At 40.7% G+C, this 14614-nt stretch overlaps 2 protein-coding genes across 7 annotated transcripts; one reads left to right on the top strand and one right to left on the bottom strand.

Moving 5' to 3' along the window:
• Positions 1-237: 237 nt before the first annotated feature.
• On the bottom strand, positions 238-3245 carry LOC106601151 (phospholipase A2). The gene is made up of 4 exons (XM_014193112.1): positions 3161-3245; positions 1619-1787; positions 903-1009; positions 238-415 (listed from the first exon to the last, which is right to left on the bottom strand). The coding sequence occupies exons 1-4, from the start codon at positions 3195-3197 to the stop codon at positions 267-269; spliced, it is 462 nt and encodes a 153-aa protein (XP_014048587.1). The 5' UTR covers positions 3198-3245; the 3' UTR covers positions 238-266.
• A 549-nt stretch (positions 3246-3794) lies between these two features.
• On the top strand, positions 3795-14614 carry z3h7a (Zinc finger CCCH domain-containing protein 7A). 6 transcript variants are annotated; one of them, XM_014192944.2, is made up of 23 exons: positions 3795-3964; positions 4904-4999; positions 5372-5411; positions 5511-5714; positions 5823-5981; positions 6089-6169; positions 6255-6308; positions 6426-6462; positions 8576-8973; positions 9110-9389; positions 9732-9757; positions 9881-10025; positions 10356-10514; positions 10653-10858; positions 11602-11702; positions 11906-12087; positions 12405-12478; positions 12604-12740; positions 12831-12936; positions 13099-13207; positions 13330-13463; positions 13578-13741; positions 13854-14614. In XM_014192944.2, exons 2-23 carry the CDS (start codon positions 4932-4934, stop codon positions 14041-14043), a joined length of 3054 nt encoding a protein of 1017 aa, XP_014048419.1. In that variant the 5' UTR covers positions 3795-3964; positions 4904-4931; the 3' UTR covers positions 14044-14614.

Genomic DNA, 14614 nt, shown 5'->3' on the forward strand with positions numbered 1-14614 from the left:
GCTTATAATTTCTGGTATTATACTCAATTTTGAGAGTCTCATCGCACAGTTTGTTTATCTAATGACATAGTCACACTGTGATAGTGGTTTAAGCATATTTTTCCTTTTCATATAAATGGAAAAAAGGAGATACCAATACAAAATGCCCTGAAGTATTACTGCTGTTACATGTCATTATAATGTTGTGAAGGAGATCCTTCTGATATTCTATTAACATAAATAGACACACAGCAAATGTAAAAATCAACAAGTGTACATTTATTGAATCAGTAGATATTACATGTTGGCAGTGTACACCCACAGAGAAAGTCTGGCCACATAGCATATTTCTGGATGAAAGGTGCTTTTCTCAAGCATTTGGCTGCCTCCCTGTCACATTTGCAGAGAATCTTCTCACATTTGTCCTTGAGATCATCTGGAATGAAAAGAGGGTTAAGTGGGTGAGTAGTTTCCTTAAATGACAGCTGATGTGAAAGGAGTGGTCTGTGGAGGATATGAAGGAAACACTCTGAGGTTTAGAAATGTTAGAAAATGTCTGATGCTCAAATAAACACCGTAAACATCCTGAACTGTGTAGCTTGTCCTATGTGCTTTTGCGATTAGCAATTATGGTGGGAGCTTAAAATACCTGAAAATGTGGGTGAGAAATTATTCCTTTCGTGCCCATTCCCTCCTAGCACTCCTGTCCCCTATAATGTCTGCAGTGTTTATAAACTACTCAGATGTTTGTTGATCACACATCTGTTATTTTCCATGCACTGAAAAGACCCATTCATTTTCAACAGCAAATCTATACAAAAATGACAAAGTCATAGCACACCTCTGTGAGGGGAGGGATAGGCTTACCCCACTTGATTTAATCATTATGTTTCATTCATGTGCATAAAACTGAGATGGCGTACCACATTCTGCAGTCCTGTCTTCACACGTCCATTGATACCTTCTTGTCTTGGTTTGACAACCAGCAGTTTCTGCATCTCCGTAGCAGCAGTCATGTTTGTGACAGCACCTTAATGAAGGAAAAAATACACTACTGTAAGACTTAAAACAGGGCATTATAAGAACTATTTGCTGTCTCAGTGATGCACTGCATAAGTAATACAGTCCCTTTTTCTAGAAACTATTAGCTGAAAAGGCAGAGACTGGGCGTTTTTCCATATTATTGTGGCTTGGACCAACAGCAGCTCTATTTAAAACAAAAGGAAATGAAAGAGGATGGGCTCAACTATTGTTAGCAGGCAGGCCTGTGAGAGATCTGGAGGCTGGAGGTTCTGTAGTTTAGCGGTTTTGTGGGAGTTCATGTCTGTGATTAGTGGACAGAAGGAAGTTATGGTTAGGATTTTGGGTGTGGGAGCGCTGGTTGTGCATGTCTATTTCCAAATATCCAATTGACAGGAGGGCAAAACCTCAAAAGAAAACCCAAAATGATACACTTTGCAGTTTCAACTGCATCACATAATGCAGGTTGTTATTGTGGCCTACCAGACTGAAAAGTTAATGGAGGGGTTTTTCATTCAGTGGTACTTTAAATGATCGGAGTTTGTTATGAAATGGCACTCCCCCCAAAAAATATCTATATTTATAACATGTTTATAACACATCATTACAACTGCCTCACCAGTCTGCTTTATCCCTGGGCCAGCCCTGACCCCCCAGTCCACAGTAGCAGCCATACATCATATAAGCCAGGGCTGATCTGCCTGTGCTGCACTTGATGACCCCTGCCAGCTCCAGTAGCCCTCTCTTAGTCCGTGGGGGGCTCTGCAGTGCCATAGAGGCTATCACCACTGCAAAAACAACAACAACAGAAGAAGAACATGAAACTCAGCGCATCACATGTACACCAATTACATATACATACATCTTGTTCAAAATGTGCTCTTGCATATACTTGTCTGTATGTAGCAGCCTTGCTTAGTATGTGCCATTTGCTTCATACTATCTCTTTAGTCATATGTCCTGTCATCAAATGAAAATTGAGAAGTGTAGCTCTATGATTAGTCTTTCATATGAAAATGATTCTTAATGTCTAAGTGTTCAAAGTGTCGGAATGGACATGCTGTATTATTACAAGTCTATTTATGAAGTGACGAGCTAATATTGCAATTGCAAGCCTGGAGAAGTCCCTCACATTTTCCAAGAAAGATGCTCTTTGTAATGGGGAATATTTAAGATGAATAAAGTTCATATTCAGTTAAGAGTAATAAACACAATGCTTAGCAAATGTTTATGTTTTCCCTTTCTGTCAGACACATGATTTCCAGTGTTCTATTTGTGACACTCATTTGTGTACGGGTTGATGGTCACTAGACTTGTCACTGAATGTTATGAATTGTTCTCATATCGTTTGATAGTGATTGACGCCAGAGCTACAAGGACTGAGGACACAATGACATTATGAACACCGTGATTCTGTAGCAGCTGGCAAAGTCACTGTCTTTTGTTTTGACTTCGTACAAGCCTCTCAGGCTGATGTTTAGAGAACGTTTGATATTGTCTGATTAATATATAAGTACCTTCTCAGAGAAGGCCGTTTAACGTTTTCTATGCATCTATGCTGGGGTGTCTCCTTTTTGCAACTTGTATTAAACCAAATGTGTTTATGATTGACTATAATTTCTCTGACACTGATATTTTTAGACAACCATAGCTTTTGAAATTAACCCCCTTTCCCACAATACAAAACAACTTCACACTTTTTATGGGACTGCTCTCCTTTTTGTTCAGCTGGAAATTCCCTTTACACTCTTATACTATGGTCTAGTTCTATAACCTCTTTTCCCCGATCAAATTAACATGAATTTGTAATGTGCATATTAGTTGTCAACATACAAGACATGACAATTGACATTGATACTGATTTGTTAAATCATTAAACATGCATTAAAGTAAAAATTCAACCATAAAATGAGTTCTATGTAAAGATCACAAGATTATGGAAATAAAAGATTCAACCATTTCAAGATGATACAGTTGTATTGTTGTGTGAAATTAAGGAGTTGAATCATCAGGCTATAACAGATCTAAGTTCCTTTCATGTTAGATCCCTGAAGGCACTCATAACATTGTCCTTTAACATTACTTCACTCCCTCTCAATCCCTCTTAATCATTCCCTGCAAAATGTGTTAAAAATGTAAAGAAATTCAAGCAGCAATTTACCAGAGAACAGTAGAAGTATCCGATAAATCGCAGGCATGGTGTGCAAGAGGGAGTCTGCATGCACTGCTGCTTATTTACACTCTGGTGGACATAGGCATTCAGTGCAGTGGAGAGTTTTTTTTTTAGTCTGGTTTGAATAATCTCCTGAGCATCATTCCCTCCTCCTCCCGGAATAATCTGCTGTAAACTAATCCTTGAACACTGATCTGAACTTGATTTGAGTTCCCTCTCTGTTAGAATCACCCAAGAGTCCATAATTTAGTATTACTTAAAGCCAATTGCTCAATGACTTTTGTTCAGATTCTGAAAGACCAAGGACTTCAGTTGACTTTTGTTCAGATTTCAGGTCTAATTGATCAATAAATTAATGTCTGTGGTCATTGTTTTATCATGTCTACAGCCTTATTGCATGCAATTCCTCACAGAAAACATGTTCATAAAGGCCCAGCAAGTCAACTGTGTCAAAAGGTTGTATATCATGCTATATTGCCATGAATAATTCATATGAATTATATTTATTTGTTGACATTTCAAGATTTCATCATGTACATAGTACTGTAATTTCATAGTTTACTAAAGTAAAAAGTCAGAACACCGTTTGTGGTCAACAGGGGGCCCTGTTTCCTCGAATAAGAATGGAATCTAGCAAACATAAAAAACGTCATGCCAGAGACCAGGCCACATCATGATTCGTGTCCCCAACACTCAAGAAATCACTGATGCTGGCCAGGGAACAAGTCATATATTTTAAGCTGTACTCATTTAGATGTGGACTTTTTTTTTACATCTAAATATTTCTTAAGGGTGAGCATATTCTAAATATCATTATTTGTAAGATGGCTAACTAGCTAGTTTGCTATCTAGGTGTTAGCTACACCGCTAACAGTCATGTACTGTAGCTAGCTCTCTTGCATCTCCCGCCCGACATATTGATAACTAGCTTGCTAGGAAGCTAGCTAACGTTACTGTAGAAAAATGTACAGGTACTCTACTATTGAACGTTATCTTTGACAAGCATGTAACTGTAAACTCTATAGCCATGGCTATCTAGCAATCGCATTGCATACTGTTTATGTTTAGAATATCAATATCTTTCTCGTGCCAGATCGGTTAGTCTAATTTAGTTAAGCTAGCCTACCTAGGTGGAGGTATTTGTTCGACCTAGACGCTAACTAGCTAACTACATATGTCAGTGGGTATCGAACATTTCCTCTGACGTTATGGGGCTAACTTGTAATAATGTACACTTTATAACGTTCGTCCAGGATCAACTCTTCCAACTACTGTACTGTAGATTTGTATAGCCAGACTCGTTGTCAGTCGTAAGCAGACTCACTTTAGCTAGTTACATTTTTATCTTCTCGAAATATTGACCGATTACTTTTAACTAACTAGCTTGTAAAGACGACAGACAGGAAGTTCAAAGCATGAAGAATTTTAAAGCCATGAGTTTTCGAGGCTGTCGTGTGCTTTGTTGAGTCAGGAGCACGTGAAGCCTGAAAAGTAATTTTCACCTGTTTAACGTTATACATATTCATGATGTGAATTGTCTCGTCTTTATTTAACTAGTTAATGAGTGAGTCACTTAATGAAAATGTATGTTTGGACGTATTCTAACGGTATGCAAGGCCTACGACAAAACGGTTTTGACAATAATACAATTATACTCAGAGTAGGCCTAAAACATGTTAACTAGAAAGGTAACTAACTTCTTTTTTTTTTAATTACATATTGTGTTGACAGAGACCACGACCTAAAGAAACAGGTGAACATGTCAATCCTGTGTCAGGACCGAAGCAGTCGCTGGCAGGATATTCAGAATGGGCTGCAGTTCATCCAGTGAGTATGATCAGGACTCCCCAGTCCAAGTCAGTGTACCCCAGGGAATGCAGATTGGTTGAGTGCATAGGGAAATCAGGCTACAGCGCTGTTGTCAGCCACCGATGGATGGTCTTGGGGGAAGAGAATTACAATTCATTTTCGCAGGAGACAGCCTAAGTGTTTCCATAGTGGTAACTGCCTGGAACTGTACAACAAGTCAGATGTTGTTTAGCAATTTCAGGATCTTGTGCCTCAATGTGAGTTATATTGAAATTGTATTATTTGGGAAAAGATTACTCCATGATGTCCATGAACGATGTAATATTTGAATATGCTCATGTTTTCAGTGTCAAAGGAAGGAGATCTAAGTTTGAACTTGTTTGTTTCTAGGTCAACTCTGCCCTATCCTGGAACTCAGGAACGATATGAGGTGATTATGCAATCAACTCAAATGGCTGCACCTACATTCATGACATATGAAGCTCAGAATGCACCTCATATTTTGGTTATTTTGAATTTGTTTTTTCAGGTGTTCATTCAGGACCTTGTGAAGAATCTGTTTGGTGAAGGAAATGATGTGTTCAATGAAGGGGAATGGATGCGATCTATAGAAATGTACACTGAGGCCTTGAGCATAGCAGAATATGCAGATTCGGAAGACATCAGTGTACCTACTGGAACGTTGGAAAAGCTGTATGCCAATCGAGCTGCTGCTTACTTGAACGTTGTACCGGTAAGTCAGGTTTAAGAAAGTGGTGTGTTTTGTCTTACATTTATGAATGATGTATTATTTCTCTATTTTCTGTTCAAAGAGTGGTAAAATTTGGGAATTTTATTTCAGGGTCTGCATGATGAAGCACTAGTAGACTGTGAGAAAGCTCTGCAATTGAATGAGGGGAACCATAGAGCTCTTTATAGGAAAGCCAGAGCCTTGAAAGAGATGGGCAGGCATAAAGAGGCCTATGAGACTGTAGCGAAGTGCTCCCTTGCAGTGCCTCAGGTGAGACCGCAGAGGAAATATACCATGTGGTAAGGTTTTGTAGATTCTTCCATTTTATTGTCTTAAGTTCATAATCCTTATTGTCAATATGGGATTGTTTTTTTCAGGATCCCAATGTCATAGGATTGACTCAGGACCTGGCCAAAATGTTGGGATTGAAAATCCGTAAAGCCTATGTCAGGAGTAAGGTGAGAGTGTACTGTATGGATTATGGCACATAGGCTACTTCAGTATGTGGCTTAGTATCTAACCTTGAGATATTTCTTTCAACAGCCTGCCTTAAATGTTTTGCCTGGATCAAGCTATTCGGGTGCATCCAATGACAAGGTAAAGGGAATTCCATTTCTTTGTGGGAATCTGCACACAATATAGATTACTTGCACCAAATGAATGTAGTGTACCAGCAGGTAAATATTTTAAGAGCGTTCTTTTTATTTGTTTCAGTCTCATGGATCTACATCTGTGGAAGATATAGAAATTGGTAAGATATTCTGTGATTTAGTTTGAGTAATTTACTTATCGGCCCAGTGCAGTCAAATATGGTTTTCCTGTGTTTTGAATACACTGAGTATACAAAATATTAAGAACACCTGCTCGTTTCATGACAGACTGACCAGGTAAATCCAGGTGAAAGCTATGATCCCTTATTGATGTCACTTGTTAAATCCACTTCAATCAGTGTAGATGGAGAGGAGACAAGTTAAAGAAGGATTTAAGCACAGGAGGTTGGTGGCACCTTAATTGGGGAGGACGGGCTTGTGGTAATGGCTGGAGTGGAGTGAGTGGAATGGTTGAAACCATGTGTTTGATGCCATTCCATTAGCGCTGTTCCAGCCATTATTATGAGCTGTCCTCCCCTCAGCAGCCGCCACTGTTTTTAAGCCTTGAGACGATTGAGACATGGATTGTGAATGTGTGCTATTCAGAGGGTGAATGGGAAAGACAAAATATTTAAGACCCTTTGAACGAGGTATGGTAGTAGGTGCCAGGCTCACCGGTTTGTGTGAAGAACTGCAACGCTGCTGGGTCTTTCACGCTCAATAGTTTCCTGTGTATCGAGAATGGTCCAACACCCAAAGGACATCCAGCCAACTTGACACAATTGTGGGAAGCCTTGGAGTCAACATGGGCCAGCATCCATGTGGAAGGCTTTCGACACCTTGTAGAGTCCATGGCCCGATGAATTGAGGCTGTTCTAAGGACAAGGGGTGGGGTGCACAACTCAATATTAGGAAGGTGTTCCTAATGTTTGGTATACTCGGTGTATATTTCTACCATGAGGTTGGAATAATACTGTGAAATTATGTACATTATAATGCCCTTTTAGTGTAAGAGCTGTTTGAAAAGACTGCCTGAACTAGCTGTTTTGGTGGGATGGAATTTTGGCCTGCCTTGCTAATTTTGTTAATAGACCAATAGATGGGTTGGCTGGCATCACGTAAGTGATGCACGTGCAATGACGTGGCTGGAAGGCGTGTGTTGTTATGATTCTGAAAGGTCAGATGGCTAGTAACAATGACAAGAAGCTGCCATGTGTGGAATTGTAGTAAGCTCGCTTCAACTCATTGTATATTGTTATTGATACCATGTCTTGTTTAGACTCATGTCTATGCTGATATGGCAAACGAAAATATAAACGCATCGTACAACAATTTCAAAGATTTCACGGAGTTACTGTTCATATAAAGGAAATCAGTCAATTTAAATAAATAAATTGGGCCCTAATCTATGGATTTCACGTGACTGGGCAGAGGTGCAGCCATGGGTGGGCCTGGGAGGGTATAGGCCCACCCACTGGGGAGCCAGGTCCAGCCAATGAGTGAGTTTTTACCCACAAAAGGGCTTTATCACAGACAGAAATACTCCTCAGCCCCCCCCGTGGACATTAATGCAGTCAGCATGCCAGTTACACACTCCCTCAACTTGAGACATCTGTGGCACAACGTGGCCTTTTGTCCACAAGGTGCACCTGTGTAATGATCATGCTGTTTAATCAACTTCTTGATATGCCACACCTGTCAGGTGGATGGAATATCTTGGCAAATGAGAAATGCTCACTAACAAGGATGTAAACAAAGTTGTGAGAAGCTTTTTGTGCATATGGAACATTTCTGGGATTTTTTATTTCCGCTCATGAAACATGGGACCAACAATTTATATATTTGTTCAGTGTATTTGAGACAACAATTGCTCATTGAGCAAATGTATTTGTTTTCAATTAACATTTTGTGAGAAAATAAGTCAACCCTGTCTGTTTTGACCCATAGTTGCGCACGCCTCAGTTTTGTTGATAAACAACCTGTCCAGGAGAGAGAGATCCAAACCTCTGCCAATAACAGCTTTTTTTTTCCATTTCCACTCCCCACTCAGACAGTCTTAGCAAAATATCTTACTTGAGAAATTGCTCTTTGCGAATGAGTTATTTTTAAATTGTGTAACTAATTTTAATTGAAAACAATCACAGTAAGTTACTTAGTTGTTACCCAGAAATGATTTGATGAGAGAAAAACGTCTGCATTGGACCTTTTTAAATGTGGAAGGTCTTGTTGCTAAAAATAATGTCTGCACTTTCCAAATTCCCACCTGTGTTGTAGAAGTGAATCAGCCCCCTCAGGAAACTGACGGTCCAGACCCAGCCCCCCCAAGCCTAGACCCAGTGGCAGCAATGAAGGTGCACCCCCCTCGGAATGAGAGAATAGAAGCTGAATCCCCCCCTGTCAGCATCATCCCTTCGGTATCGCCTGTTGAGGTTCACACCCCAGAGCCCAATCATGTTCCGGTGCCCCTGCCTATGCCCATTTCCAAGCCCATGCCTACGTTGGTCAATGGTGCCAGAGCCAGCCCTACCCAGTCTTACCATTTGCCAATGCAAAAGTCTCACCCGGACTTCGATGCAGAAATTATTGGAGATGACCTGGATGATCTGCTGGACCAAGCTGGCCCCGGCCCCACAGAATCTCCCATGGTACGTTCATGGGAGATTGCTGCTAATGTAGGAAAACCTCATTTTCCCCCCCCTTTTTTTGCACATTCAATTAGTTTTTTTTATCTGTTTTTGTTTTAAATGTGGCATTTTCACTATCATGTTAAAACAATATCTAATGTAGAGTGTATTGTTCTCTCTCTAGGTCATTCCCACCATGAAGGGCCCTATCCCTTTTCCAACCAGTGCCCCCTCAAATTCCATGTCTAGTCCTTTCCTTATGCCATCTCACATGAACCCCTTTATGCATGTGGCATCACAGTGCACAGTGACTCTGCCTCCTCCCTACCACAAGCCACAAGCCAGCGGGTACTCTTTAGGTCTGGACACCTTCGGGGTCTCCTCTCCATTGGATTCACTGGATAGTCTTTCCATGTCAGAGCCTCAGACAGGTATGCAAGGAGTTGCATACAGCCAATTTAACGGTAATACCTCTTGAATGTGTTGAACATTTGTTATTATCCTTATGTCTTAAATCTGGCGCGGCACGTAGCCTAGCGCTTGAGAGCCAGTAACCAGTAAGCTGGTTCGAAAATCTGTCCATATGCCCTAGAGCAAGGCACTTAACCTTAATTGCTCTGGATAAGAGTGTCTGCTAAATGACTAAAATGTAAATAACTTCTTATTGAATAGTGAAATCTCAATTGCTAACAAAATTGGATTTTGACAAAACAATCAACTGAAATTCGATTTTTAATTATTTACTTTTATAAATGTTTTGTCAATGTTGTCTCTGATGTATTTTTCTTTCCCCCCCCCAAATCTAGGATATAGTCAGCATACATTCATGCAGGTGAGTCTAGCTAGTCTAGTCTCCATGTCCCACTGATATTTTCACAACAGTACCTTGTGTTCATATGTTTAGTTTTTCTTGTCTATTTTTAAAAATAAATCCTGATATTTGTTCCCCCTCCAGTTGACCGACCATGATAAGCCAATGGGAATGGCCCTGGGGATGCCGGATGTAACCCTCCTCCCTGCTGTTGTGGATCTGGCCAAAAATCCACTGGCTGATACTCATGAATTCAAACAGGCATGCTCAAACTGCTATGTCAAAACTGGTATGTACATGCTTTATGTAATATAAACGCAACATGCAACAATTTCAAAGATTTTACTGAGTTACAGTTCATATAAGGAAATCAGTCAATTGAAATAAATGATTTAGGCCCTAATCTATGGATTTCACATGACTGGGCAGGGGTTTATTTCAGCTCATGAAACATGGGACCAACACTTTACATGTTGCGTTTTTATATTTTTGTTCGGTGTATATGAATGTCTGTTTTGCTTATTGTGTGACATCTAAGAGTATGAAACTGGGTTGATAAATGGGTATGGGACATGATAATTATTGCATGTGAAAGCTCATGTTGATATCCTATCACTAGGGCTTGGAGTGTTGGATTTCACACTCTATACCGAAGAGCACAAATGCAAGAAGGACATAATACTTGGAAGGATAAAAAATCAACCAGACAAGTCATGGAAGCTGATCAGACCCAGACCGACAAAATCCCAGTATGTTGGGCCATACTACATCTGCAAAGGTAAGCCTTGAAAATACTACTACTATAATAATAATACTACTACTACTACAATACTACTACTCCAATGTGCTTCATGGTCCGTCTGTGCCAGTGTTCAGCTGCCTATGATGATTATTAACTAAAATGATGACCTTGTAGATGTCGCCATTGGAGAGGGGTGCAGGTACCCTGGTCACTGCACATTTGCCTACTGCCAAGAGGAGATTGATGTTTGGTCCCTGGAGCGCAAAGGCTTCATCTGCAGAGACTTTCTCTTTGATCCATTTGAGCCCACCAGTAAGATCAATCTGACTGTCCCGAAGATCCTACAGGAGCATCATGGGATATTCATGTTCCTCTGCGGGGTAAGTTGGGCTTTTTAATGTAAAAAAAAAAAAAGTGATGCGTTTTCATTGATAAGTTGCTGAGTCTCTTATTGCATTGCCATTGTTGTGTTAGAGCGTTAGGGTGCACAACTCTGGTTTTTGAGTGCTGCAGTGGATGCTTGGTTTTGCCTTTTAATCCGCCCAGAGTAATAGTGTGTGGACTCTAGACAATAAATGATTTTAAGTGTCAGGGAGAAATGAAAACCAGCAGGACTGAGGACATCTGACTAGAGTGGAGCACCACTGTGTTATAGAGAGAAAGTTTGACTTGGAAGTTCCGCTGACTGGAACCATATCCTGTATCCTCATTCTTCTCATGACCAATACAATTCCACGGTAACAATGATGCTTAGACTATGCTTTTTTTCCTGTTTTAAAAGTATGCCAAACAAAAACCAATGATTACCAAGTTAAACCATACAAATCTATGCACTAGGACAACTTTTAACAATTTCCACTGATATAAAATGAAACATTTACTTGAAGAGCAGTGCAGATACAAAGTTTGGTAACAGAATTACGGTTTGTTGTTTTTGCCGTCATTCTGTTACTGTGGAATTACCCTGATACAACACTAACGTTGACTGTCATTACTGCCTCTGGTATAACCTTCAGCGTCAGTTTTATGAGTGGGAGCTGTGCCCTTTATTAAAACCTCTACTCTGTGTGTGGTGTCCTGTAAGAGTTGTCCATCCCTCTAATGTATCTGATCTGATCTCCAGGTGTGTTTTGATCACAAACCCAGAATAATCAGCAAAACCAATAAGGACAACCCATCACTTTGCTCTCACCCCGTGACAAAACATGCCTTTGAAGATCAGAAGTAAGCCATTTCACTTGTTTACACATGCTGAGAGAGATGCAGAGGTTTTTAAGTGAATTAAGCAGTGGTCTACCTTGTAAGTGATGGTTTGTGGCTGACTGCTCTGGTTCCTTTAGTAATTAAGCCCACTAGTGTATATTGTAACATGATTCTATGCTCTGCACAGTGGGGGTTGTGAACGTGATGAGGTGTTGTGCTTTCAGGTGCCTGGTCCACATTCTGAGGGAGAACACTGTGCGCTACTCCAAAATCCGTCCGTACAGTCCACAGAACCAGATGGACATCTGTCGTCATGAGGTGCGCTACGGCTGCGTGCGGGAAGACGAGTGCTTCTATGCCCACAGCCTGATCGAGCTGAAGGTGTGGATGATGCAGCACCAGCTAGGTAAGCTCTTACCACCTATTAAAGGTGCCTTCAAATAGCATCTAATCAAAGAACGTTATTGGTAATTCAACAAGATTACTTTTCCCAGTTGTAAGATGGTGCCGACAGACATGGCACCTCTGCTTCTAGCTCCTAAGCAACTTTGTTGTATTTTGTTTTTGTGTGTGTTATTTCTTACATTATTAGCCCAGAATGTTTTTTTTGTGTTGTTACATACAGCCAGAAAGAGTATTTTAAGTACCTTCTGGTAACTTTTGTAGGTTTTCAAAGTGAACATCCCTCATAAAACTCTTTGCAATCTGTTTATGATCATATAGGCATCACTCCTGAAAATATAGTCCATGAGGCCAATAGGTTTTGGAACATGGAGGCAGGCTCCCAAGGATCCCTGGTAAACAGTCATTGTACACAACACTATATTCAGAACATGCTTTATTTCCTAAATGTATTTCTGTTAATTTGACTGCAGATTTTCCACATGACCTAACACAAACCATTTATTTTGTGTCATTCCAGCAATTCACCACACCACTGAAGAGGTTTGGACCCCCAAATCTGAAGATGCAGTTTGTGTGTGGGCAGTGTTGGAGAAACGGCCAAGTTAGTGAGGCAGACAAGAACAAGAAGTACTGCACTGCCAAAGCCAGGCATTCGTGAGTAGTTCTCTCCTCTGAAACCATTTCAGGACAATTTGAATAATGAGCCTGGTCAGCATAGTGAATTTCATCTGACCTGTGTTGCAGGTGGTCAAAAGACAAACGAGTGGTGCTGGTGAGTTCCATCGAACGCAAGAAGTGGACAACGATCCGCCCTCTCCCAACAAAGAAGCCCATCCCATCTCAGTTTGAGGTAGGCCTAGGAGGGCTGAAAATGCTCCCAGAGCAACTGGTCTGACCACATACTCAGCTGACTCGTATGGGATCTCCCAGAGAGAATGATGTTTTGTCCTCGTGTAAAGTGCTCATGTTGTGTGTGTGTGTGTGTGTGTGTGTGTGTGTGTTTTACTTACAGATTTGTATGCACGTGTCCACTGGCAAAAAGTGCCAGTACATTGGAAACTGCACATTTGCACACAGCACAGAGGAAAGGGACCTGTGGACATACATGAAAGAGAACAACAGTGAGTTTGTTACAGATGGACTGTAGTTTTTGTACAGCAGTTCATGCCTGTGTGATGTACAGTAAATATATTATGATGAGTAATACAAACTTAATCAGATACTAAACTGTGTGTCCATTTAGTTCCTGACATGGAGCAGCTGTATGAGCACTGGCTGCAGTCTCAGAAGCCTGGCTGGAGCGAGGAGGCCTCCAACAGCGCCATCAAGGAGAACGGGAAGCAGATCCACATGCCCACAGACTATGCTGAGGAGGTGGTAAGAAATCTCTGTTTTAACCATTCCCAGATGGTTCTATGACCTTCAACATGCTGTAAGTGACCACAAACCTTCAACATGCTAATATCATCTTGATGATATCTGTTATGCTAGGCTGGCAACCACTGTTGGCTTTGTGGTAAGAACTGCAACAGTGACAGGCAGTGGCAGCAGCATATCACCTCAGAAAAACACAGAGAGAAAGTGTTTAACTCTGAAGACGATCAGAACTGCTGGCAGTATCGCTTCCCCACTGGCACCTTCAGAGTTTGCGAGAGGTAAGGTTTCTATGCTAATTTAACGTTTATTTAGGTCACTGGTGCCTAATTTGATTACTTGAAATGGTGTTATTGGTGACTGACATTTCTGATACTGCATCCATTTCCACAGATACCTTAAAGGCACTTGCACAGAGGAGGAGTTGTGTAAACTGGCTCATGGAAACGAGGAACTAAAGGAATGGACGGAGCGCAGGGAGTTCCTTTTGATGAAACTGGCCAAAGCAAGAAAAGACCATCTTATAGCCCCAAATGACAATGACTTTGGCAAATATAGTTTTCTGCTTAAAGACATAAAGTAATGATTTGATGACAATGATTATGTTGGGATGCAATATATTTTGCAGTGTTAAGTAAAAGAGGTACAGGTTCAGGTAAGCCTTTGGGAGGATCTAGTCTATACCATTAAGAGGAGAGATGCAGATCACAGCGTGATTTGAATGGAAAGTACACAGTTGGCCATGTGCTCCAAATGATCATAGCGGTGTTCCTTTTATCACAGAAAGAGATGCACCATTGCCTTTTACGTAACGTAGCAATCATTGACGCGTCACAAAGATTGCTTGTCATAAAATGGATTGATGACCTGCTCAGAGAAGCCGAAGCAGGGGGTAGACACCATCAGAACAGCTCTTATGTCGAAAGGTGACTTAAAAGGCTTGTTTTTGTATTTGAGTTTTTAAGAAAGGTTCCTTTTTGTTTTATACGATTCAAAAGTCTGACGATTGGAATGTTTGAAATGGAATTCTGCATCCTTTCACAAATTATGTTCACATAGGTCTTTTTCATTATTTCCATAATTTGTTGCATTTATGCCTGTTGGTTTTGGAATATGCCAACCAACCAAAATAAAATCTTGATTTCTTGTTGCAA

Source organism: Salmo salar, chromosome ssa03 (genome assembly GCF_905237065.1).
Source record: "Salmo salar chromosome ssa03, Ssal_v3.1, whole genome shotgun sequence".
NCBI classification, from domain to species: Eukaryota; Metazoa; Chordata; class Actinopteri; order Salmoniformes; family Salmonidae; genus Salmo; species Salmo salar.